This window comes from Engystomops pustulosus, chromosome 4 (assembly GCF_040894005.1).
Source record: "Engystomops pustulosus chromosome 4, aEngPut4.maternal, whole genome shotgun sequence".
Lineage (NCBI taxonomy): Eukaryota > Metazoa > Chordata > Amphibia > Anura > Leptodactylidae > Engystomops > Engystomops pustulosus.
Window position 1 is genome coordinate 210,614,204 of NC_092414.1, and position 27,551 is coordinate 210,641,754.

The 27,551-nt window shown below is 47.0% G+C and overlaps 1 protein-coding gene across 2 annotated transcripts in view; it reads left to right on the forward strand.

Annotated features, from left to right (window-relative positions):
- The window catches only part of LOC140128256 (complement C3-like), a 64,610-nt gene that overhangs the window by 28,638 nt on the left and 8,421 nt on the right, over window positions 1-27,551 (forward strand). For both annotated transcript variants that reach the window (XM_072149816.1, XM_072149817.1), the window contains exons 23-35: window positions 500-703; window positions 1,699-1,774; window positions 3,310-3,472; window positions 3,616-3,714; window positions 3,795-3,945; window positions 5,290-5,453; window positions 5,558-5,710; window positions 20,797-20,856; window positions 21,275-21,365; window positions 23,905-23,956; window positions 24,973-25,060; window positions 25,940-26,017; window positions 26,088-26,193. In XM_072149816.1, the coding sequence (XP_072005917.1) occupies window positions 500-703; window positions 1,699-1,774; window positions 3,310-3,472; window positions 3,616-3,714; window positions 3,795-3,945; window positions 5,290-5,453; window positions 5,558-5,710; window positions 20,797-20,856; window positions 21,275-21,365; window positions 23,905-23,956; window positions 24,973-25,060; window positions 25,940-26,017; window positions 26,088-26,193 (1,485 nt within the window). The remainder of the gene's footprint in view (window positions 1-499; window positions 704-1,698; window positions 1,775-3,309; window positions 3,473-3,615; window positions 3,715-3,794; window positions 3,946-5,289; window positions 5,454-5,557; window positions 5,711-20,796; window positions 20,857-21,274; window positions 21,366-23,904; window positions 23,957-24,972; window positions 25,061-25,939; window positions 26,018-26,087; window positions 26,194-27,551) is intronic.

Here is a 27,551-nt window from a genome sequence, read left to right on the forward strand (position 1 = left end):
TCTTCTTAAAGGGGTTGTCTGAGATGTTAAAAAAAATTATATGTGGCCGGGAGGAAGTTGCATAAAGAAATAAACACTTACTTACCTTCTGCGGTCCCTACCGACGTCCTGTGCTGCCGTCTCTCCGGGCCATGCCCATGTTTGAGGCACGGAAGCTCCACTTAGTTCGGCTTCCGTCCAGCCAAGGTGGCCAGCCATGCCCACCCATTCCACATGATACTGCGCTGGGAATAGGGCACGTTATATGTCTCAGACGACCTCTCTAAGCATTTTTACATGATCAACTAAGATCAGACAACATCTCTACGGTCTCTTGAGGAGATCAACATGGTCACCACAAGCTCTGACCTATGGTATATGCCTTCAAAGTCCTCACTAAATAGCTAGTTTCCTACACGATTACCACAGATCTGACCACACAATATCTCCAGGCCTTTGTGAAGACCACCTTGATGACACTACAAGAGTGGTATAGTGATGAATGTTTTATCTTCTTCAGGATCTCCAATCTCTCGGTTGGTAGTAAAGCCCATCAATGGCTCCAGGTTAAATCCCCTGATCATAGTCCCTGGTGGTAGTCTTGAGAGCAACATGGCGGGAATGACTATAGTTGTCATTGCAACTCATTATCTAAACAAAAGTAACCAATGGGACAAGATTGGACTTCATCGTAGGGAGGAGGCTCTCAGAAATATCAGAAGGGGTAAGTCTAATGCCATAAAGATAATCAATTGAAAAAAAGAGGTAAATGGTATGAGCCTTACCGGAATGACAGTGCTGCCACCTCCCGTCACTGCCTTGGGACAGTCTCCAGGCAGCACTCACACTGCTTCTGAGATATATGTTAATGGAAATTTTTAGAATATGATTTGAACTCGGGCCCCTTGGTATAAGAGGCCGTGTAATGAGCCACATGTTAATATGGAATGTCTTAGTTTCATACATTCTTCTTCAATTCTGGTATATAAATATGTATCTACAGGTATATACTGTATAGAGAAGTATATATAGAAATACATTTAGCAGTACTTGGTGCCTGTAATCAACGTATAAAAAAATGGACGTATATACGTGTAGCATACGGCCAAATTAATTTCAATGGCCGTTTATATGCACCTTACCGTACTGTTTTGACCAGAACCAGTTGGAGGTGCTCTCTGTTGGCCAGGCAATGTCATTTACGGTGACATACATGCTCATACAGAAGAAAAATGTGCTGAATTACAGCCAAAATCCAACTACTGAATAAATACAGAGCAGGGAAAAACTCGTTGGGGCTTATTTACTAAGGGTCCGAATCGCGCACTTTCGTTGGGTTTCCCGACGATTTCCGATTTGCCCTGAATTGCCCCGGGATTTTGGCGCACGCGATCGGATTTTGCCGCATTGGCGCTGGCTTTCACGCGACAGAAAGCCATCGGACAACCAGACGGATTTGGAAAAACTGCAAAATTTAAAAAAAGAATTTGTGACGCAAGATCAAGCACTCACATGCACCAGGAAGAAGCAGGTGAACTCCGGCGGACCTCAGCGCAGCAGCGACACCTGCTGGATATCGGGCGCACGGACCTTAGTGAATCCCGGCAGAACCCGAATCAGGGTCCGAGAACACGCCGCTGGATCGTGACTGGACCGGATAAGTAAATGAGCTCCATTGTGTGCAAGAGGCCTAATAGTCGATCTCATCTGTAATTATAGGTTATACCCACCAGCTACGATTTCGTCGATCAGATGGTTCTTATGGACGTTTTAGGAGTGCACCACCAAGTACCTGGTAATTGTTAATGTTTTAGCTAAACTCCTCACATACTAACGCTCACAACTAGGACTCATAAGTTTTTTCACTTTAACAAAAATACTTTTTCTTAAAATAACCTACAAATAGTCCATCTGATTGGGTGTAAAAAAAGTAGGATCATATATGATAAGAAACATGTAGGGATGGTAGAACAGAGGAATGTAATAACTGTAGAGCAGGAATAGTTACAGGGCACAGGAATACACAAGGCGCTAGGTAAGTGTGGGGGGGGGGAGGGCAGGATATTAGGTAAGTTCCCAATATACATCTAGTAATAGTTCTGCTCCGCTTTTTTTATGTAGATGAGTGAAGCCTCCTGTCTTTTATCTCATCAGCCGGACATTCCTGACCATAAAATGGCCGCAGATGAAGGGTCATGTGATCTTATCTGTCCATGAACAATCGCCCTGCCAGGACCTTGATCTTATATCCATAAATACTATCATAAGGTGCTGGCAGGGCAATTGCTCATGGACAGACAGAGATCACATGACCTCCATCTGCGGCCATTCTATGGACAGGAATTTCTGGCTGATGAGGTAAAAGTCAGGAGGCTTCACTATCAGGAAAGCGGAGCAGAATTATTCATAGATGTATATTTGTAAATTACCTAATATCCTGCCCCCCCACCCACACATATTACAATAAGCATGAGTTAAAGTGGACATGCCCTTTAACCTATATCAGACTAAGACATGTGATGTTGATGAGATGACCCCCGTACTGTTATGAATATGTAGTAGTTATGTTGGGAGCAATGTGGATGACCTGGTAAGATTTGGACTGTGCTGTGCCTATGTATCATAGATTATACGGTTGAAAAAAGACACTTGTCCATCAAGTTTAACCAAGGAAAGGAAGGGATTGGATGTGGAAGAGATTCAGGGGAAACAATTCTATATAACATAACCATCAATGTAATTTAGGTGTAAAAAGACATCTAGACCCTTCTTGAAGCTCTCTGCTGTCCCTGCTGTGACCAGCGCCTGAGCTCGGCTATTCCACAGATTGACAGTTCTCATAGTAAAAAAGCCCTGTCGCCTCTGGTGATTAAACCTTGTTTTCTCCAGACGGAGACAGTGCCCCCTCGTCTTTTAATTTGATTAAATCTGAAACAATTTACCACCATATTTTTTTTGTGGACCATTCATATATTTATATAAATTAATCATGTCCCCTCGTAGTCATTATCCTTTTTATGGACCGGTGCCCAGAACTGTGTTCCGTTTGTTTATACCTTAGTCATTTAATGTAAGGTGGACTTTTATGCTGTACAGAACCCCTATAATTTTGTCCTATGGACACATGGGCGCTTTAATGTGCCTTATTTAGGATTACTTCAAATATAATATTATCTATGGACTCATAGATGGTTGTGGGGACATGTTTTGGACGTTATGTGGATCTCAACACAACTTTGTATCAAAGGCTTTAAAAAGGGTAAAAGTTCTGAAAGATCCTTCATACTTATTATCTTCCCCCCACCCCTTCGCTTTCCTTTTGACTTCCAGGTTTACAGCTCACATCACCAAAGTGTTGACTATGGCCATCTACTTGGTAGATGCAGTCGATAGGGATATTCTATGTGGTTCTATCAAGTGGCTTATTCTGGAGACACAGAAACCAGATGGATCATTCTACGACAGGGCTCCCATGAGTGGTCAGTACATATCGGTAAGGATTTGACTCCTTCTTAGTTTAGCTCTAAAGCCTTTAGCATTTCTCCCAATCTTTTTCCATGTAATGTGTCACCAAGCCTGTAGATCCTGTACTTATCCCTCAGAATATGATACATCAATGTCCTCTTCACCAACCAGGGTGGTCTGTATAGATCCTCAGATCCTGAGGTGGCCCTCACAGCCTTTGTAGTCATCGCTTTACTGGAGAGTAAGGAAATCTGCACCGGTCAGGTCAATGTAAGTGGTGGAAAGCTTCTTATACCTCAAGTACATTACACATCATCCTATATTTCACCTGAATGTCTCTCTCCACATAGAACCTGAAGTTCAGCATTGATAAAGCCATGAAGTATCTCCAGGACCATCACCGATCTCTCGTCAGACCCCATACCATTGCCATCACTTCATATGCTCTTGCTCTTGGGGGAAAACTGAAAGACCTAAGCACATTAGTATCTGCAGCAACAGGTAATGATCCGGGACCTCTCATATCAATGGTTTATGTCTAGTACTGAAGTTTTTCAAAAATATTTTATTATTTTCATTAAGAGGCTCATTTACCACCTGTAGACTTGAATCAAGAGCGGAGTAATCCTGTTATTGCACATAAAAATAGATTTTTTTAAATTACTTTCTAACCTGTATGACAAAAGGACATTCTAGGGAGATAAATACATGGAAAACGGTAAGTTTTAGTCTTGACCATATCAGTCTATGGTACGGTGTAGCTGGGATCTGGAAAGAATCATGAAAGCTTAGACCTATGGTAATGGGGACTTTTCAACAATCCCTACTTAATGCATTTAATGAATGAATTTATTGGGAGTTGATCTACTTATTGTGGTGTGGATAATTTTTCTTTCTGTGGTTCGCACAATTATCAATTCATCTGAGCCATTTTGGGTGATCTTTGCTGTCCAATAGGCAGCACAACATGGTCTCCACTAGCTTAAACAGGTCTTAAACTATGAAAGATCCATCCAGAATGAAGGTGCTCCAGAAGTTTCTAAATGGCAGAGCTGAAAGCCTTCAAAAGGGTAATGTTTTTTAGGCAGCACAATTTTCACACAAAGGGGCACATTTACTTACCCGGTCCATTCACGTTCCAGCGGCGGCCGCTCTGACGAGCGTTCGGGTCTTCCGGCGATTCATGAAGGTCCTGCGCCCGATGTCCACCAGGTGGCGCTGCTGCGCCGAAGTCCGCCAGGGTGCCCCGGAGTTCATCGTCTTCATCGTGGTGCATGTGAGTATGGCCCGTGCGACCAATTTTTTTTTTTTAAATGCGGCGGTATTTCCGAATCCGTCGGGTTACCGTTCGGCCACGCCCCCCGATTTCCGTCGCGTGCATGCCAGCGCCGATGCGCCACAAACCGATCGCGTGCGCCAAAGTCCCGGGGCAATTCAGGGAAAACTGAAATATTCGGGTAACACGTCGGGAAAACGCGAATCGGGCCCTTAGTAAATGACCTTTATAGTGTGAAGTTTCTCTGTTACCACTTTCCATTAATTCGGAATCCAATTAACACAGGACCTCTAAATCTATGTCCTTCCTTCAAAGTAATCCTAGTGAAGGAGAAGATGTTCCACAAGGGTTTCTGCTCTATTACATATACCATATATATGGTATATACGTATACTGTATTCACTTGCTTGTTTATATTTTTGAAAGTTTTTCTATGTACAATTGCCGTACAGTCCATGGATGTCTTGATCCGTTGCTGAGCCATAAACATTTAACTGTCGTCTCGTCTAGAGCAATCTCCACCCTTGACCCAAGATAACTCCGAACCTATTATATTGTGTCATTCACAGACAAGTCTCATTGGGATGAACCTGGCTCTCAGCTCATATCTTTAGAGGCAACGTCTTATGCCCTCCTCACACTCTTGCATCTCAAAACCTATGACCTGGTAGACCCTGTGGTCCATTGGCTGACAGATCAACATTTCTATGGTGCAGGTTTTGGATCGACACAAGTGAGAGATGTTTTCTTCTTCTCAGATCCACCTTCATGATGTTTATCCATGATCTTTTTTTGATTGATGACTTGGGATGACCTTTTATTTTTCATTGGCTATAGGCGGCTATCATGTTTTTCCAAGCATTGGCGAAGTATCAGACAGTCGTGGATGATAGCAAAGTTTTGAACATGGGAATCTCCTTCGATTTCCAGGAAAGAAGACTTTCTAGAAGATACCAGCTCAGTATGGCTTTACATTTGTATTCTTTTGAGGTAAGATTTGGCTTCAGGAGTGATGTCTGTAGCAGTAGAATCATCTCACAGGTTGATGCCTCCAGATTTATGGTTTATGATTAGAGATGAGCGAGCACTAAAATGCTCGGGTACTCGTTATTCGAGACGAACTTTTCCCGATGCTCGAGTGCTCGTCTCGAATAACGAACCCCATTGAAGTCAATGGGAGACTCGAGCATTTTTCAAGGGGACCAAGGGTCTGCACAGGGAAGCTTGGCCAAACACCTGGAACCTCAGAAAAGGATGGAAACACCACGGAAATGGACAGGAAACAGCAGGGGCAGCATGCATGGATGCCTCTGAGGCTGCTTAATCGCACCATTATGCCAAAATTATGGGCAACAGCATGGCCATGACAGAGTGACAGAATGAAGCTAGATAGCATCTAAAACATCCAATAATTGACCCTGACACTATAGGGGACGGCACGCAGAGGCAGCGGCAGCAGGCTAGAGAGTCTCATGGCGACATACCCTAAATGGACTCAGGTTTCACCAAAGGAGGTGAGCAAGAAGCGCTGAAATGATTTCCTATGTGAACAAAAGGTTGACGGTATATTTAGTCGATAACACAGCATGGTGGCGACATAGTGACCAAGTTCCATAACGTATCTGGTGAAACACCCGAAAAATGAGCCTGACACAGCTCTTTTGATAAGGGGACGACATGTGGAGGCAGCCATGGAGACGACTTCCATGATTAAGAGCGACAGTATGGGGCATCCATATTGCGCTGCTATGATTGCAACTTCAGGTCTCCAGCATGGTGACAGATGGGCCGAGTTCCACTATGTATCTGGTGAAACACCTGAAAATTCTGCCTGACACAGCTCGTTTGATAAGGGGATGATGTGCTGCATATCCTCTCGTGCTCCAGCGTCTGGGGTATAGACAGTTGAAAGTTGCACATGGAGACATTGGTGGACGCTGTGGAGGATTGTGGAGGCGAAATGGACAGGAAACAGCAGGGGCAGCATGCATGGATGCCTCTGAGGCTGCTTAATCTTGGGATGGAGCTGGCGCTCCGCTGCCAGGCGAGCTTTTGCCTGTCCAAGCCCCTGTCTCTCGGCTCCTCCCCACCCAAAATGGGCCTGGGGGCCAGAAGCGTTTACTTTGAAAAAATTATAATTTTCAAAGCAGGCCGGGTCGTTTGAATATTTCACCTAGGAATAATGGAATAGCATAGTGGTTCTATTTTTAATTATTTTTACGGAAATGGTTCCATGATTAAGAGCGACAGTATGGGGCATCCATATTGTGCTGCTATGATTGCAACTTCAGGTCTCCAGCATGGCGGCGACAGATGGGCCGCGTTCCACTATGTATCTGGTGAAACACCTGAAAATTCTGCCTGACACAGCTCGTTTGATAAGGGGACCATGTATGGAGGCAGTGAACTAGTAGTAGATTAAAGGTGCTGCAGTTAAAACTATGTTAGTTGGATCTTGGGATGGAGCTGGCGCTCTGCTGCCAGGCGAGCTTTCGCCAATCCAAGCCCCTGTCTCTAGGCTACTCCCCAAACAGCACTTCTAAGAACCTTTTGTATAAGATCAAGTGTAGTACCTAGAGATGAGCGAGCACTAAAATGCTCGGGTACTCGTTATTCGAGACGAACTTTTCCCGATGCTCGAGTGCTCGTCTCGAATAACGAGCCCCATTGAAGTCAATGGGAGACTCGAGCATTTTTCAAGGGGACCAAGGCTCTGCACAGGGAAGCTTGGCCAAACACCTGGGAACCTCAGAAAAGGATGGAAACACCACGGAAATGGACAGGAAACAGCAGGGGCAGCATGCATGGATGCCTCTGAGGCTGCTTAATCGCACCATTATGCCAAAATTATGGGCAACAGCATGGCCATGACAGAGTGACAGAATGAAGCTAGATAGCATCTAAAACATCCAATAATTGACCCTGACACTATAGGGGACGGCATGCAGAGGCAGCGGCAGCAGCGGCAGGCTAGAGAGTGGCATGGCGACATACCCTAAATGGACTCAGGCTTCAAACCAATGGGTGGCAGAGAGGAACCAAAGGAGGTGAGCAAGAAGCGCTCAAATAATATCGGTACATGATAAAAGTTTGCCAGTATATTTTGTGGATTACACAGCAGGGTGGCGACAAAGTTAACATGGAAGCCATGAAAACAACCCTAAATTCTGCCTGACACAGCTCGTTTGATAAGGGGACCATGTATGGAGGCAGTGAACTAGTAGTAGATTAAAGGTGCTGCAGTTAAAACTATGTTAGTTGGATCTTGGCATGGAGCTGGCGCTCCGCTGCCAGGCGAGCTTTCGCCAATCCAAGCCCCTGTCTCTAGGCTACTCCCCAAACAGCACTTCTAAGAACCTTTTGTATAAGATCAAGTGTAGTAGCGTTCTTATAAGTTTGGGATATGGCGGGTGAGGGGAATGTAAACAGATGCGCAAGAAGCGCATGATGCGCATGGAGCTGGCGCTCCGCTGCCAGGCGAGCTTTCGCCAATCCAAGCCCCTGTCTCTAGGCTACTCCCCAAACAGCACTTCTAAGAACCTTTTGTATAAGATCAAGTGTAGTAGCGTTCTTATAAGTTTAGGATATGGCGGGTGAGGGGAATGTAAACAGATGCGCAAGAAGCGCTGAAATAATATCCCTAAATGGTAAAAGTTTGCCAGTATATTTTGTGGATAACACAGCAGGGTGGCGACAAAGTTAACAACTTTGATGTGGAATCCATGAAAACAACCCAAATTTCTGCCTGACACACCTCGTTTGATAAGGGGACGATGTATGGAGGCAGCTATATGGACGACTTTTGGAGGTAGCAATGGAGACAACGTGTGGAGGCTGCTATGGAGACAATTTAATTTGGATAGTGCCTGTATGTGGCAGTCCAAAAAAGTTTTCAAACCAGAGGAGCAGGTAGGTGGCCCTCCAGAAAAATGAAATAGATTGAGTGCCTGTATGTGGCAGTCAAAAAAACTTTTCAAACCAGAGGAGCAGGTAGGTGGCCCTCCAGAAAAATTGAATAGATTGAGTGCCTGTATGTGGCAGTCCAAAAAACTTTTCAAACCAGAGGAGCAGGTAGGTGGCCCTCCAGTAAAATGGAATAGATTGAGTGCCTGTATGTGGCAGTCCAAAAAAGTTTTCAAACCAGAGGAGCAGGTAGGTGGCCCTCCAGAAAAATTGAATAGATTGAGTGCCTGTATGTGGCACTCCCAAAAATTGTTTAAAACAGAGGACCGGGTCGTTGGCCCTCCAGAAAAATTAAATGCATAAAGTACTATAGCTAGAGCCAGTGGGCCCTGTCAAAAAATAGCCAGTTTCCTCTTCTTTACTCTACAAAGAGGAGGAGAAGGAGGAAAATGAGGAGGAGGAGGAGTGGATAAATTATTCAGGTTGAGCTTCCTTCACCTGGTGGAGATTGGAAATTATGAGAAATCCAGGCTTTATTCATCTTAATAAGCGTCAGCCTGTCAGCGCTGTCAGTCGACAGGCGTGTACGCTTATCGGTGATGATGCCACCAGCTGCACTGAAAACCCGCTCGGACAAGACGCTAGCGGCAGGGCAGGCAAGAACCTCCAAGGCGTACAGCGCCAGTTCGTGCCACATGTCCAGCTTTGAAACCCAGTAGTTGTAGGGAGCTGTGTGATCATTTAGGACGATGGTATGGTCAGCTACGTACTCCCTCACCATCTTTCTGTAAAGATCAGCCCTACTCTGCCGAGACTGGGGACAGGTGACAGTGTCTTGCTGGGGTGACATAAAGCTGGCAAAAGCCTTGTAAAGCGTACCCTTGCCAGTGCTGGACAAGCTGCCTGCTCGCCTACTCTCCCTCGCTACTTGTCCCGCAGAACTACGCACTCTGCCGCTAGCGCTGTCAGAAGGGAAATACTGTTTCAGCTTGTGCACCAGGGCCTGCTGGTATTCATGCATTCTCACACTCCTTTCCTCTCCAGGGATGAGAGTGGAAAGATTTTGCTTGTACCGTGGGTCCAGGAGAGTGAACACCCAGTAATCGGTGCTGGAATAAATTCTTTGAACGCGAGGGTCACGGGATAGGCAGCCTAGCATGAAATCTGCCATATGCGCCAGAGTACCAACGCGTAAGAATTCACTCCCCTCACTGGCCTGACTGTCCATTTCCTCCTCCTCCAACTCCTCCAACTCCTCTTCTTCTGCCCATACACGCTGAACAGTGAAGGACTCAACAATGGTCCCCTCTTGTGTCTCGCCAACATTCTCCTCCTCTTCCTCCTCATCCTCCTCCACCTCCACCTCCTCCGATATGCGCTGAGAAACAGACCTAAGGGTGCTTTGGCTATCAACAAGGGAATCTTCTTCCCCCGTCTCTTGTGACGAGCGCAAAGCTTCCGACTTCATGCTGATCAGAGAGTTTTTCAACAGGCCAAGCAGCGGGATGGTGAGGCTGATGATGGCGGCATCGCCACTGACCATCTGTGTTGACTCCTCAAAGTTACTCAGCACCTGACAGATATCAGACATCCACGTCCACTCCTCATTGTAGACTTGAGGAAGCTGACTGACCTGACTACCAGTTCTGGTGGAAGTTGACATCTGGCAGTCTACAATCGCTCTGCGCTGCTGGTAAACTCTGGATAACATGGTCAGTGTTGAATTCCACCTCGTGGGCACGTCGCACAACAGTCGGTGAGCGGGCAGTTGGAGGCGGCGCTGCGCTGCCCTGAGAGTGGCAGCATCTGTGCTGGACTTCCTGAAATGCACACAGATGCGGCGCACCTTCGTGAGCAAATCAGACAGATTGGGGTATGTCTTGAGGAAACGCTGAACTATCAGATTTAACACATGGGCCAGGCATGGCACATGTGTCAGTCTGCCGAGTTGCAGAGCCGCCACCAGGTTACGGCCGTTGTCACACACAACCATGCCTGGCTTCAGGTTCAGCGGTGCCAGCCACAGATCAGTCTGTGCCGTGATGCCCTGTAATAGTTCTTGGGCGGTGTGCCTTTTATCGCCTAGGCTCAGCAGTTTGAGCACCGCCTGCTGTCGCTTAGCGACGGCACTGCTGCTGTGCCTAGAGCTACCGACTGATGGCGCCATGCCCACGGATGGTAGTTCGGAGGAGGAGGTGGAGGAGGGGTGGGAGGAGGAGGAGGCATAGTAGGCCTGAAACACCTGGACCGAGGTAGGCCCCGCAATCCTTGGCGTCGGCAGTGTATGACCAGCCGCAGGGTCAGACTCGGTCCCAGCCTCCACCAAGTTAACCCAATGTGCCGTCAGCGATATATAGTGGCCCTGCCCGGCAGCACTCGTCCACGTGTCCGTGGTCAGGTGGACCTTGTCAGAAACGGCGTTGGTCAGGGCACGGATGATGTTGTCTGACACGTGCTGGTTCAGGGCTGGGACGGCACATCGGGAAAAGTAGTGGCGGCTGGGGACCGAATACCGAGGGGCGGCCGCCGCCATGAGGTTGCGAAAGGCCTCGGTCTCTACTAGCCTATAGGGCAGCATCTCCAGGCTGAGCAATCTGGAGATGTGGACATTAAGGGCTTGGGCGTGCGGGTGGGTTGCACTATATTTGCGTTTCCGCTCCAGCGTCTGGGGTATGGAGAGCTGAACGCTGGTGGATGCTGTGGAGGATCGTGGAGGCGACGATGGGGTTTTTGTGCCAGGGTCCTGGGCAGGGGGCTGACTATCAGCTGAAACAGGGGAAGGAGCAGTGGTGTGCACGGCCGGAGGTGAACGGGCTTGGTGCCACTGAGTGGGGTGTTTAGCATTCATATGCCTGCGCATACTGGTGGTAGTTAAGCTAGTAGTGGTGGAACCCCTGCTGATCCTGGTTTGGCAAAGGTTGCACACCACAGTCCGTCGGTCATCCGGTGTTTCCTTAAAGAACCTCCAGACTTCTGAAAATCTAGCCCTCGCCGCGGGAGCCCTCGCCACGGGAGCTTCACTACGTGACACATTTGGCGCTGATGCACCTGCTCTGGCCCTGCCTCTCCGTCTGGCCCCACCACTGCCTCTTCCAACCTCGAGGACTCTCCTCCGTCTCAGAAGCACTGTGTTCACCCGGCCTATCAACCCAGCTTGGGTCTGTCACCTCATCATCCTCCGATCCCTCAGTCTGCTCCCCCCTCGGACTTCCTGCCCTGACAACAACTTCCCCACTGTCTGACAACCGTGTCTCCTCATCGTCGGACACCTCTTTACACACTTCTTCCACTACGTCAAGAAGGTCATCATCACCCACAGACTGCGACTGGTGGAAAACCTGGGCATCGGAAAATTGCTCAGCAGCAACCGGACAAGTGGTTTGTGACTGTGGGAAGGGTCCAGAAAACAGTTCCTCAGAGTATGCCGGTTCAAATGCCAAATTTTCCTGGGAGGGGGCAGACTGGGGGGGAGGAGGCTGAGGTGCAGGAGCTGGAGGAGTGCCGATTTCGGTGACATGGGTCGACTGCGTGGAAGACTGACTGGTGGACAAATTGCTCGAAGCATTGTCGGCAATCCACGACATCACCTGTTCGCACTGTTCTGGCCTCAACAGTGCTCTACCACGAGTCCCAGTAACTTCAGACATGAACCTAGGGAGTGTAGCTCTGCGGCGTTCCCCTGCTCCCTCATAAGCAGGTGGTGTCTCACCCCGGCCAGGACCACGGCCTCTGACCCCTGCAGTAGTTGGACGCCCACGTCCCCGCCCTCGTCCTCTACCCCTAGCCCTCGGGTTAAACATTTTTAAAATGAGAGTTATAACTTTAATTTTTTTTTAACTTTTTTTTGTGTTTTTTTTTTTTTTTTTGTGTTTTTTAGTTTTTAAAACCAAACGATGCTATCCTATTGCTATGGCTATTTTCTAGCCAAGTATGAAAGCACACTGCTATGCCAGATGAGATGACACTGAGTTATTAAAAAAATAAACGTAAAATAAAAAAGGAAATGGCAGACTGTGCCTAATTGAAATCCAACCCCGGGCCCTAATAAATTTTCCCACTTCGGTCTTTGCGATGGATATGTGCGTCACTAAGCGCAAAACACAGCGGTCGCAAGTCTCACTACAAATTGCTCACAATTTGCTAGTAGATGCACTGCAGCAAGTACAGCCACCAGCAGATCAACCAGAAATCAAATATATATAACGCTACTGTAGGCGTAAGTAAGCCGTTTGGATTCTCCTATGGCTATTTTCTAGCCAAGTATGAAAGCACACTACTATGCCAGATGAGATGACGCTGAGTTATGAAAAAAATAAACGTAAAATAAAAAAGGAAATGGCAGACTGTGCCTAATTGAAATACAACCCCGGGCCCTAATAAATTTTCCCACTTCGGTCTTTGCGATGGATATGTGCGTCACTAAGCGCAAAACACAGCGGTCGCAAGTCTTACTACAAATTGCTCACAATTTGCTAGTAGATGCACTGCAGCAAGTACAGCCACCAGCAGATCAACCAGAAATCAAATATATATAACGCTACTGTAGGCGTAAGTAAGCCGTTTGGATTCTCCTATGGCTATTTTCTAGCCAAGTATGAAAGCACACTACTATGCCAGATGAGATGACGCTGAGTTATGAAAAAATAAACGTAAAATAAAAAGTAAATGGCAGACTGTGCCTAATTGAAATCAAACCCCTAATAAATTTTCCCACTTTGGTGTTTGAGGTGGATATGTGTGCCACTAAGAGCTAAACACAACGGTAGCAAGTCCCCCTGCAAATTCCTCACAATATGGTACTAGCTGCACTACTAGTGCCAGCAAGCCCAGCCACAAGCAAATTAAAAAAAAAGTATAACGTTATTGTAGCCCTAAGAAGGGCTGTTGGGTTCTTGTTGAATCACTCCTGCCTAACACTATTCTAATAGAACACCCTATCGCTTTCCCTGACCAGCAGCAGCTCTCTCCCTAGCGGCATCCAGACACAGAATGATCCGAGCAGCGCGGGCAGCGGCTAGTCTATCCCAGGGTCACCTGATCTGGCCAGCCAACCACTGCTATCGACGTGTAAGGGTACCACGTCATGCTGGGTGGAGTGCAGAGTCTCCTGGCTTGTGATTGGCTCTGTTTCTGGCCGCCAAAAAGCAAAACGGCGGGAGCTGCCATTTTCTCGAGCGGGCGAAGTATTCGAACGAGTATGTTCGCTCATCTCTAGTAGTAGCGTTCTTATAAGTTTGGGTTCTGGCGGGTGAGGGGAATGTAAACAGATGCGCAAGAAGCGCTGAAATAATATTGGTAAATGATAAAAGTTTGCCAGTATATTTTGTGGATTACACAGCAGGGTGGCGACAAAGTTAACATGGAAGCCATGAAAACAATCCAAAATTCTGCCTGACACAGCTCGTTTGATAAGGGGACCATGTATGGAGGCAGCTATATGTACTACTTTTGGAGGCAGCTGTGGTGATGACGTGTGGAGGTAGCAATGGAGACAACGTGTGAAGGCAGCTAAAAAGACGACGTGTGGAGGCTGCTATGGAGACAATTTAATTTGGATAGTGCCTGTATGTGGCAGTCCAAAAAAGTTTTCAAACCAGAGGAGCAGGTAGTTGGCCCTCCAGAAAAATTAAATACATAGAGTACTATAGCCAGAGCCAGTTGGCCCTGGCAAAAAAATAGCCACTTTCCTCTGCTTTAGTGTACAAAGAGGAGGAGAAGGAGAACAATGAGGAGGAGGAGTGCATACATTATTCAGGTTCAGCTTCTTTCACCTGGTGGAGAATGGAAATGCGGAGAAATCCAGGCTTTATTCATCTTGATAAGCGTCAGCCTGTCAGCGCTGTCAGTCGACAGGCGTGTACGCTTATCGGTGATGATGCCACCAGCTTCACTGAAAACCCGCTCGGACAACACGCTAGCGGCAGGGCAGGCAAGAACCTCCAAGGCGTACAGCGCCAGTTCGTGCCACATGTCCAGCTTTGAAACCCAGTAGTTCTAGGGAGCTGTGTGTCATTTAGGACGATGGTATGGTCAGCTACGTACTCCCTCACCATCTTTCTGTAAAGATCAGCCCTACTCTGCCGAGACTGGGGACAGGTGACAGTGTCTTGCTGGGGTGACATAAAACTGGCAAAGGCCTTGTAAAGCGTACCCCTGCCAGTGCTGGACAAGCTGCCTGGTCGCCTACACTCCCTCGCTACTTGTCCCGCAGAAGTACGCACTCTGCCGCTAGCGCTGTCAGAAGGGAAATACTGTTTCAGCTTGTGCACCAGGGCCTGCTGGTATTTATGCATTCTCACACTCCTTTCCTCTCCAGGGATGAGAGTGGAAAGATTTTGCTTGTACCGTGGGTCCAGGAGAGTGAATACCCAGTAATCGGTGCTGGAATAAATTCTTTGAACGCGAGGGTCACGGGATAGGCAGCTTAGCATGAAATCTGCCATATGCGCCAGAGTCCCAACGCGCAAGAATTCACTCCCCTCACTGGCCTGACTGTCCATTTCCTCCTCCTCCAACTCCTCCAACTCCTCTTCTTCTGCCCATACACGCTGAACAGTGAAGGACTGAACATTCTCCTCCTCTTCCTCCTCATCCTCCTCCACCTCCTCCGATATGCGCTGAGAAACAGACCTGAGGGTGCTTTGGCTATCAACAAGGGAATCTTCTTCCCCCGTCTCTTGTGACGAGCGCAAAGCTTCTGACTTCATGCTGACCAGAGAGTTTTTCAACAGGCCAAGCAGCGGGATGGTGAGGCTGATGATGGCGGCATCACCACTGACCATCTGTGTTGATTCCTCAAAGTTACTCAGCACCTGACAGATATCAGACATCCACGTCCACTCCTCATTGTAGACTTGAGGAAGCTGACTGACCTGACTACCAGTTCTGGTGGAAGTTGACATCTGGCAGTCTACAATCGCTCTGCGCTGCTGGTAAACTCTGGATAACATGGTTAGTGTTGAATTCCACCTCGTGGGCACGTCGCACAATGGTCGGTGAGCGGGCAGTTGGAGGCGGCGCTGCGCTGCCCTGAGAGTGGCAGCATCTGTGCTGGACTTCCTGAAATGCGCACAGATGCGGCAGTCTGCCGAGTTGCAGAGCTGCCACCAGGTTACGGCCGTTGTCACACACAACCATGCCTGGCTTCAGGTTCAGCGGTGCCAGCCACAGATCAGTCTGCGCCGTGATGCCCTGTAATAGCGCTTGGGCGGTGTGCCTTTTATCGCCTAGGCTCAGCAGTTTGAGCACCGCCTGCTGTCGCTTAGCGATGGCACTGCTGCTGTGCCTAGAGCTACCGACTGATGGCGCCATGCCCACGGATGGTAACTCAGAGGAGGAGGTGGAGGAGGGGTGGCAGGAGGAGGAGGCATAGTAGGCCTTTGAGACCTGGACCGAGGTAGGCCCCGCAATCCTCGGCGTCTGCAGTATATGACCAGCCCCAGGGTCAGACTCGGTCCCAGCCTCCACCAAGTTAACCCAAAGTGCCGTCAGCGATATATAGTGGCCCTGCCCGGCAGCACTCGTCCACGTGTCCGTGGTCAGGTGGACCTTGTCAGAAACGGCGTTGGTCAGGGCACGGAGGATGTTCTCTGACACGTGCTTGTGCAGGGCTGGGACGGCACATCGGGAAAAGTAGTGGCGCCTGGGGACCGAATACCGAGGGGCGGCCGCCGCCATGAGGTTTCGAAAGGCCTCGGTCTCTACCAGCCTACAGGGCAGCATCTCCAGGCTAAGCAACTTGGAGATGTGGACGTTGAGGGCTTGGGCGTGTGGGTGGGTTGCGCTATACCTCCTTTTGCGCTCCAGCGTCTGGGGTATGGAGAGCTGAACGCTGGTGGATGCTGTGGAGGATCGTGGAGGCGAAGATGGGGTTTTCGCACGGGAGGTGTTTGGGCCGGGGTCCTGGGCAGGGGGCTGACTAGCAGATGACACAGGGGAAGGAGAAGTGGTGTGCCCGGCCGGAGGTGAGCGGGCTTGGTGCCATTGAGTGGGGTGTTAAGCATTCAGATGCCTGCGCATACTGGTGGTAGTTAAGCTAGTAGTGGTGGAACCCCTGCTGATCCTGGTTTGGCAAAGGTTGCACACCACAGTCCGTCGGTCATCCGGTGTTTCCTTAAAGAACCTCCAGACTTCTGAAAATCTAGCCCTCGCCACGGGAGCTTGACTACGGGCAACATTTGGCGCTGATGCACCAGCTCTGGCCCTGCCTCTCCGTCTGGCCCCACCACTGCCTCTTCCAACCTGTTCTGCTAAAGGACTCGCCTCAGTCTCAGAAGCACTGTGTTCACCCGGCCTATCAACCCAGCTTGGGTCTGTCACCTCATCATCCTCCGATCCCTCAGTCTGCTCCCCCCTCGGACTTCCTGCCCTGACAACAACTTCACCACTGTCTGACAACTGTGTCTCCTCATCGTCCGACACCTCTTTACACACTTCTTCCACTACGTGAATAATGTCATCATCACCCACAGACTGCGACTGGTGGAAAACCTGGGCATCGGAAAATAGCTCAGCAGCAGCAGGACAAGTGGTTTGTGGCTGTGGGAAGGGTCAAGAAAACAGTTCCTCAGAGTATGCCGGTTCAAATTCCAAATTTTGGTGGGAGGGGGCAGACTGGGGGGAAGGAGGCTGAGGTGGAGGAGCTAGAGGAGTGCCCATTTCGGTGACATGGGTGGACTGCGTGGAAGACTGACTGGTGGACAAATGGCTAGAAGCATTGTCCGCAATCCACGACATCACCTCTTCGCACTGTTCTGGCCTCAACAGTGCTCTACCACGAGTCCCAGTAACTTCAGACATGAACCTAGGGAGTGTAGCTCTGCGGTGTTCCCCTGCTCCCTCATCAGCAGGTGGTGTCTCACCCCGCCCAGGACCACGGCCTCTGACCCCTGCAGTAGTTGGACGCCCACGTCCACGCCCTCGTCCTCTACCCCTAGCCCTCGGGTTAAACATTTTCCAAATTAAAGTGTAAACTTGAAAAAAAAAAATTTTTGTGTTTATTTTTTTTTAGTTTTTTATTTTTTTTAACAAAACTATCCTATCCTATTGCTATGGCTAGTTTCTAACCTACACTGACATCACACAACTGGATGTTGTGCTTTGCAAGATGAGTTTGAGCTATAAAATGTAATAAAGTTAAAAAAAAAAAAAATCAGCAGACTCTGCCTAATTCTACTCAAACCCCTAATAAATTGTCCCACTTCGGTGTTTGAGGTGGATATGTGTGTCACTAAGAGCTAAACACAACGGTCGCAGGTCTCCCAGCAAATTCCTCACAATATGGTACTAGCTGCACTACTAGTGCCAGCAAGCCCAGCCACAAGCAAACAAAAAAAAGGGAAATATAACGCTATTGTAGGCCTAAGTAAGCCGTTGGGGTTCTCCTATGGCTATTTTGTAGCCTACAATGAGAGCACACTGCTTTGCAAGATGAGTTTGAGTTTAAAATGAAATAAAGATAAAAAAAAAATATTAAATCAGCAGACTGTGCCTAATTCTACTCAAACCCCTAATAAATTGTCCCACTTTGGTGTTTGAGGTGGATATGTGTGTCACTAAGAGCTAAACACAACGGTAGCAAGTCCCCCTGCAAATTCCTCACAATATGGTACTAGCTGCACTACTAGTGCCAGCAAGCCCAGCCACAAGCAAATAAAAAAAAAAAAAGTAGAACGTTATTGTAGCCCTAAGAAGGGCTGTTGGGTTCTTGGAGAATCACTCCTGCCTAACAGTAAGCTAATAGAACACCCTAACGCTTTCCCTGACCAGCAGCAGCTCTCTCCCTAGCGGCATCCAGACAGAGAATGATCCGAGCAGCGCAGGCAGCGGCTAGTCTATCCCAGGGTCACCTGATCTGGCCAGCCAACCACTGCTATCGATGTGTAAGGGTACCACGTCATGCTGGGTGGAGTGCAGAGTCTCCTGGCTTGTGATTGGCTCTGTTTCTGGCCGCCAAAAAGCAAAACGGGGGGAGATGCCATTTTCTCGAGCGGGCGAAGTATTCGTCCGAGCAACGAGCAGTTAAGAGTACGCTAATGCTCGAACGAGCATCAAGCTCGGACGAGTATGTTCGCTCATCTCTATTTATGATACAATGTAAAGTTATTCTTAAAGCGAACCTGTTACCATCATGTTTACCAATAAACTATAAGCGCCCCAGGTATAAAATAGCCATTTGTACATTGTGCCCTCTATGGTATATGGCATCTACAACCATGCTACTGCAAATTTCAGCTTCAGAATTTCAGTTCTCTCCCTATATGGGTCATTGATCAAGGCTTGTACTTATTTATAATCCTTGATAAAGTTGCAATCCCTTGACTTAACACCATCTCAATGCCAGGGCATGCTGAGTCATGGAGTGGTAATTGGCACATTAGCTATAGCCTTGAGAGTCTCTTTAGGGATTTTGTATGGAGGGGGATGACCACCTTGGCTTAAATTGGAATGGTTTATTATTTGGTTTTGCAAGTTAATTATATTCTATTGGAGGACCTCTAAGTCTTTGACTGGCAACTTTGGGTTGGGAACTGGTGAATTTGGTTACAATATCTTGGAAATTTTAGAAATAAGGATTTGGGTTAAATGTAGGACATATCAGCAAACAAGGGGGGAATTCATTATGTCTGACGTCTTAAAGATCCCCCCGCTGGCAGTCCGGTACTCATGTCTACTAAGTGGCTCTGGCCTTTTTGGGGATACGGATGCAAATTCTGACAGTCCCGGGCCTGTAGACCAGTTGATTGGAACTGATGAAATTTTCAGTAATAGTCTTCTGACGGAGCCTATAGTAAATGTGGCGGGCCAGACGTTCATGCCCCTGCCCACACTCTGCCTTCTATGCTTCCCTTTGGCTCTCCGTCCCAACACACCCAAAGTGGCATATGGGTCATAGAAGCCAGAAAACTAGCGGGTGGGAAGATTCATGTGGTTTCTCTACCAGAAAACTGGTATTACCAATTACATGTATTTGGGGGAAATACATTTATAGATTTTACACCCAAAAGTCTGATAATTGTGAGTGTAGAAGCTGTGGGATGATGGGAGCAGGTGATGCCCGTAACCTGTGGTATTTTCTCAAACTCAAAAAAAATGTGAGAAAATTTTGTAACTGAGAAAGAGGGGCTTTGTCATCCATTACACCAGCTCAATCTTAAGTGTATTGGGAATTTGGGAAGGGCATAATGGGATCAATGGAGGAGAATTTATTGAGAAGAGGACGGTCCTTTTGGCTAAATTCTGTTAAGTTAAAAGGTAGATGGCTAAGGAGGCATCGACTATCCTGATGTGGAGGAGAATAATTAGTTACTTGACAGAGGGATTTCCTAAAGTGAAAACTGGAATCAAATCTTACCCCTCTCATCAAGAAATTGCGCATTTGGGTTGAAATTTGCTTCTCACTGGAAGAAAAGGTACTCCTATGAATTAGGGTTGTTTAGAGGCTGTAGGGGGAGAGAGAGTTTGGGTTTTGGGTTGGGTATGGGTCGGGGATTGGGTATGGGGTGGGGGTTGGATATGAGTCGGGGGGTTGGGTATGGGTCGGGGGGTTGGGTATGGGTCGAGGGGTTGGGTATGGGTCGAGGGGTTGGGAATGGGTCGGGGGGTTGGGAATGGGTCGGGGGGTTGGGTATGGCTCGAAGGGCTGGGTATGGGTCGAGGGGTTGGGTATGGGTCGGGGGGTTGGGTATGGGGTGCTTAGGGTGAAGAAAAAAGTGTAAATAAATAAGCTGGTATTGCGGAGATCCAAGGTGACTACCATTGTTGCAGAATGTTTGTAAATGATTAATATGGGATTTTTCTGTGGTATAAATATATTTTTGGATTATTTCCAATATTGCATTCATTGTGTCTTATATTATACTAATAAGAATGGATTTAAAAAAAAAAAAAAAAACGGTTATAGCACATTTCTATGCCAGGCCCAGCCACATTGTCAGGTGCCAGATATATCAATTGACCGGATCCTGGTGCACCAGGATCAAACTGGCAGGAGAAGCATCAAGCTCTGACACGCGATGCACCAACTCGTGATACATCTCCCCACCATAATTTTCCACGTATCTAGTTTTATTCTAGAGAAAACTTCTGAAATGTTAAGTAAAAGTTGAGATAATTTTTTCAAAATAGAAAATTATTCAATCACAGACCTTGATATGACTTTATTCTCTCTACAGACCCCTATAAATACAGGTTTTGTGGTGACGGCCCAAGGACAGGGACAGGCTACACTAACGGTGAGATGAAAAATACAATGGAACAAGTGCGTATAGGTTGATGGCTACGATCTTGTGGGTTCCTCATGTGTGTCCTATCCTCCATGCTGTGACCCCTGGTGTAACACAAGAGGAGGGTTTGGAATGTCTTGGCCTTATGAATGGACCAAGAGACAGACCACCACATGAGAAATGTAATATTATACAGTGACCATAATATTCATATAGTAATAGCCATCTTACCAAGGGGAAAGATCCTTAAAAGAAAGATTACAAAATGGCAACTGTTTATGGTGTTTACATGGACAGGGTATATAATCTTAGGGGTTCTTACACCTTGGGTCGATAATCTCCTTTGACCTTTGTGAAATCACAATGTAAATGTTAATGACCGACTCTCGGCTCCATGCTGTGGCTGATGGCCTTGTTTCTGGTTTAGGTGACAGCCATGTACTATGAGATTGTGACGGAGAAAGAAAAAAAATGTGACAACTTTGACCTTTCTGTTACTGTAAAGGATGAGCCTTATGGTAAGTTGTCCAGTCCTCGTTGATGAGAATATGGTGGTTCTTGTCTTGAAATTAAATGTTCAACTCGAAAGAAAAAGACTTCACCTCAAGATAAATTGTTTAGCTCTCGAAAATGATGGCAAAAGTAAAACTCTGGAGAACGAGTGCTCAACAATACGTATAGTTCTACACTAGAGAACAATGGTTTACCTTCTAAGTGGGATATTCCAACAATGGATAACTTGTTAAAGTAGATTGTTCATCTCCACAAAACAATGGGACAACTATGAAGACGGATAGTTTTAACTCTATTAATCGTCTTAAGTTGGATGGCTAAACTCTAGAGAACAATGGTTCTCCGATAAAGGTAGATGGTTCAATTCTCTCCAATAGATGTTTCAATTCTAGGTAGATGGTATAATTCTACCGAACAATGACTTACCTCTAGGTTGGATTCTTTAACTTAGTAGTGGATTATAAAATAGGTTGTTTGGGCAGGAGTCCAAGGTCCCAAGCCTCCTAGGGGACCCATGGCGACCTACTAAATTTTAAACTGAGATGGACCTTCAGCCATGAAATCCTTGTACATCTGTTCCTGCTCTTAATGACACAAGAGTAGAGATGAGCGAGTATACTCATCCGAGCTTGATGCTTGTTCGAGTATTAGCATACTCGAAACGGCTTGTTGCTCGGACGAGTATCTCGCCGGCTCGAGATCGAGCATTTACGTAACGAAACACAGTGAAGAAAAGTGAAGAATACAATGAAAACAGTGAACACAGGATCATTTAAGTGAAGAACACATTGAAAGAACACAGTGAAGAACACATTGCAGATGTTCCTTACATCTGCTTACTTTTCCGAAGACACGCGTGCAGAATGGTGTTCTTCACAATAGTAAATGAAGAACAATATGTGTGAAGAACACATTGCAGATGTATGGAAACATCTGCAATGGGTTCTTCACACATATTGTTCTTCACATACTATTGTGAAGAACACCGTTCAGCACACGTGTCTTCGATTAAGTTAGCAGATGAACGGAACATCTGCAATGTGTTCTTCAGTGTTCTTTCAATGTGTTCTTCTTTAGTGTTCTTTCAATGTGTTCTTTCAGTGAAAAATGCTCTAGTCTCCGATTGACTTCAATGGGATTCGTTATTCGATACGAGCACTCGAGCATCAGGAAAAGTTCGACCCGAGTAATGAGCACTCAAGCATTTTAGTGCTCGCTCATCTCTACACAAGAGCCATTTCAGGACCCCAGGTCCAACAATGGTAATGAAACCACAGATTGAAAGCAGCAGAAGGGACACATCCTCCATTCCCCGAGAATGTTCTAGTACCAGATGTAGGAAGTGATTCCAGACTTCCAGTAGGGGTTATAATAGTCATACCACCCAGTCTTAACCCACCCCTGCTTCAACTCTCCAAGAATGGTTAACCGCTAGGAAATCTTAACACCGTATCTTTGGTGTCAATGATGAGACTTATAATTACGGGTCCAATGAAATGTTAACAGCTTATTCACTGGTGGAAAATCTGATCCTAACTCCTCCCGTCCATGTACAATAACGGACTGTATGCAATGGCCCTGGGGCCATTGTTTGTGGCTTGTGTATTATCACCATGTGAAGTCCGATCATGCACTTATGACAGTACCAAAGTATTGTCCAAGGGCAGGATTGGAGCCCCCGCTAAATTTGTGGCTCAGACATAGGGGGCCTTGGGGCCCAGTGCCATGTGTATAAGCCCATACAGGGGGCCATGTGCAGGGGGCCATGTGCTACCCATTGAAACAGTCAGTACACATCAAAAGACAATGGGGCAGATTTACCTACCCGGTCCATTCGCGATCCAGCGGCGCGTTCTCTGCGCTGGATTCGGGTCCGGCCGGGATTTATTAAGGTAGTTCCTCCGACGTCCACCAGGTGGCGCTGCTGCGCTGAAGTTCCCCGGAACGCACTGGAATACACCGAGCCGGGCTGAGTGAAGGTAAGTGCAAGCTCCGTGACACTTTTTTTTTTTAAATGCGGCAGTTTTTCCGAATCCGGCGGGTTTTCGTTCAGCCACGCCCCCCGATTTCCGTCGCGTGCATGCCAGCGCCCATGCACCACAATCCAATCGCGTGTGCCAAAATCCTGGGGCAATTCAGGGGAAATCGGCGCAAATCGGAAATATTCAGGTAACACGTCAGGAAAACGCGAATCGGGCCCTTAGTAAATGACCCCCAATGTTCATGTGAATGAGACTCATACTCAAAGATGAATCAGAGCAGCGCTAAGATTTCATATGTTGCCCACAGTGAGATTTCCATCACTACATCAGAGGAGACGGAGCACCTAGAAATGATAATGCTGATACTTATGGGGGTAACTCCCAATCCAAAGTGTTTCCACCGGTAAGCTGCTCACATGAAGTTGATTTCAGCACACACTACTTTCTTGGGATGCCCGAATTTTACTGGAGAAGAGAAAATTTTGGCAATTGGTGGTGGAGTCTCAATAATGAAGATTCAGAACTTCTTTATCTCTTTTTTCTTTCATTTACTATTTTTTAGTCAAACGACCAGGAGGCGTCCTGGGGGCAGTGTCACTTACCATCTGCTTCAGGTTTGTAACAGCTCAGCTTAAATACCATTTGCTTTTATGCATTGTGAACCAAACATACCCTGAGACCATATGTACCATATTTAGGTCAAGTATCCATTTACTGAAGCCACGCCCTTTTGTCATGGTGTATCCAAACCTTTGACAGATTTTTGTTGTAATCACGTTGATGAATATACCCCTGGCATGCCCACACACAGGGGCTTATTTACTAAGGGTCCGCGGCCGCACTCTCATCTGACTTTCCAACATTGTTGGGTTCTGCGCGACTGTGACAGACCGGGGACCGGGGATTGTGTCGCACACAATCTTATTTTGGCGCTGCTTTCATGCAACAGAAATCGTGGGTGGGCCGTCAGACGACCCGACTGATTCGGACTGAGAGCAGGATTTAACTTTCAAATTGTGTCACAAGCCAAGAACTTACATGCACCAGGAAGAAGAAGGTGAACTCTGTCGGATCTGAGCGGGGAAGTGACACATGCAGGAAATCGGGCGCACGATCTTAGTGAGTCGCGGCAGGGTGCATGATCGGCGGACAATGCACTTTCTATGAACTCCACGGACTGGGTAAGTAAATGTGCCCCACAGTATTCAGAGAAGCGGAGACGTCCTTATGCAATTCTGGCGCTATGCGTGATCATAGCATTCCCAGCGCTATCCGATGGGGAGCACAAGAATTTCAGCGAGGTAAATGTTATGATTGCGCATAGCACGAGGATTGTAGAGGAAGAGTCGGTTACATCACCGACTTTCTGAACCATGTGTGGGCGGAGCTAGTTGGGGGCATGAATAAATTACTTAGCACTGGAGCCGAGAGGTCCTCTGCAGAGCACCTGAGGCTCATTGGCATATTTTAGAAAGCCTTTTTCACTACTAAATGTGGCCGTTCTAAAACATACCAAAAGAAGATTACAAAGGATGGGGATGGGACGGGGAGATGAGCAGTTACCACCAGATTACCTAATGATTGATGTCCTTTAATAGTATGGTAATGACTATACTGGCTATCTTTTCAGACATCTTAAACCTGTGAACACCACAATGTCCATCCTAGAGATTTCTATGATGACTGGATTCTCTCCCGACATGGAAGATCTGAAGGGGGTAAGTCAGTACAGCTTATTAGTCCTTGTTATGGGACCAATGGATGGAGCACAAGCTACATGAGAGGGCTGATGGAGAGACGAGGTGAGGGAGCAGAGCCCTGCAGTTAGTGTGTTGAGGGCACTTCTAAACAGATGGGTTTTGCAATATTTAGCACAACTATACAACTATCTATACAACCCCCACACACTCTGGTTTAAGAATGAGGAGGATCAGACTTTGAATGATTGTGGTGACAGTAGTTCCCGAGGCATTCTCTGATGTAGTGCCCTTGGTTGATGATGATGATCCAGAGGGCACTATATGAAGTAAAAAAAAAAACACATAGGGATATGGCTTATTTAAAACTTACTCTACTTGCAAAAGTTTTTCTCTACACATGTAGAGGCATCACTTGAACTTGTTGGCTGGCATAAAAAATGATGTAATTTCACAAGATGGTTGAGGACAAGCTGCCCGGTGTAGGTCCTCTCTTCTTCTCAGTTCTTAAGTAGCGGGAGTGGTCGTCTTTACAGCTGCAACTTGTTTGAGTCCTGCCAAACATTTCATGGTTTATCTAGTAATCCTACACTTACAAACCTTTGCTTTCACCTGCTCCTTTTCGACCGAGCTAAGACTCAGCTTGTGGCTTCTGCATTTACCTAAAGAGTTGGCCCATAAGCTTAGCTCCTTCCTAATTCTAGAAGCCTCTGAGAATCCGGCAATTGTAAAAAATAAGTATTTCGATGATTTTATGGCCCATAGGGCCTGCAGGGATTTAGCTTGTTTTGCAGATCATATGTGATGACTATACTTTAAGTTGTGGTGGTGGTGGAGGGGGGGAATGGGGGGTTAGCAGATAGATCTTCTCTGACCTAGAATGTTGTCTCTTCTCCTCAGCTGGACAAATATAATTCCGAATTTCAGATCCACAAAGGGGACTTTGATAAAGAGACAGTCATCATCTACCTGGACAAGGTGAGGAGGGAAACATCTGAAAGGGAAAAGTTCCTTCAATGTAAATAAGTAACATTTCATCTCCTTTAAGGTGTCCCATACGGAGGACAAATGTCTGAAGATCAAAGCTCATCAGCATTTCAATGTGGGGCTTGTTCAGCCGGCATCCGTCACAATCTATGACTACGACACGCCAGGTACAAGTTACGGAACCTGCAGGGGGAGCTGTCACATACGTTTTATGAAGATTGGCGTTAAATATAAAGTACATATCACCCTAATTCCAGAAAAACCCCAAAGGGTTCTGGTTCCAACGTTCTGATGGTCTCTTGGTCTCGGCACCTGTAGCCCCTCTTAGGACCCTGCTAGGCCAATCAGTCACTTTGTCTGAAACCCTCTGAGACCGACACAGCTCTATTGAAGCCCCTCTAGGAAATAGGATCTTGAATGGATTAAGGTTACCATGGGCCCTGGGCTGCATGCAAACTGTGCGCCCCCTACAGCTCAGAATTTTATTGAATTATTTGCTCCAGTGAGAGGCAGTTTTACTTAGCAAAAGGCTCAACTTTATTTTACTTTATTTGTGCAAAAAGCTTCCGCCATCCTCCAAACATTCTGGAAAGTTAGTGTGTCGAGGCCGGAGACACGGTTTACTAACTTTTATGCTAGTTTCTTTTAGGTGCCTGCTGCAGTGGGGGTCGGGGAGTATAAAGATCGGCATGAAATGCGCCCATCTTCATATATCCTCCCAAAGAATATCCAGTGTACATACAACATTTAAGCATAGGGGGCACAATTTCTTTCCATCAAAACAACAGACACCCCAACAGAGCCCAGACAGACCCCATTATAAGTCAATGGAGCCTGAAAGGTTCTGCGGGGGTCTATCATAAACAAAGCCATAAAACTACAGTATCATACAAGCTCATCCAATATCCACATACAATTAACTATACACACACAGTAATTATATACACATACATACACTCAGGGCTGGCACCAGCACTGGGCTTACCTGGGCACATGCTGGGGCCCAGGGCTGCTGGGGGGGCCCACATAAGGCTGTACATAAGGAATCCATAGGGTGAGGGGGGCTTTGTATAAAATAACCATGATGGGGCTGTTATGTAAAATAACTGTGAGGGGGCTGTTTGGTACAATAAACTAGGGAATATTTTCTGGAACAGAGGACAGTTTTAATGCTGCCACGTGTGTTCACTGCAAAAGGCCCTACTGAGGATCTGCCGCCCAGTGGCCTACTGACACCTGGAGCCGACGCTGCATACACTTACAAACACATACACTGCCCCATATATACACATATGAAAACACATATTAATATACTAACACAAACACACAGACGCACACCATACACACACGCCATACATACTGGAAGAACACATTTTAGTGCTGTACTTGGGGCTTTCAGCTTTCTAGCTCTGTGTCCCCTCCCCCTCAGCAGGCCCGACAGCAGCAGGAAGAGGAGGAAGACATTCAGAGCTCCCTCTTCTCTTGCTCCACAGAAGAACTGATTTTTACCTAGATTAATGGCTTA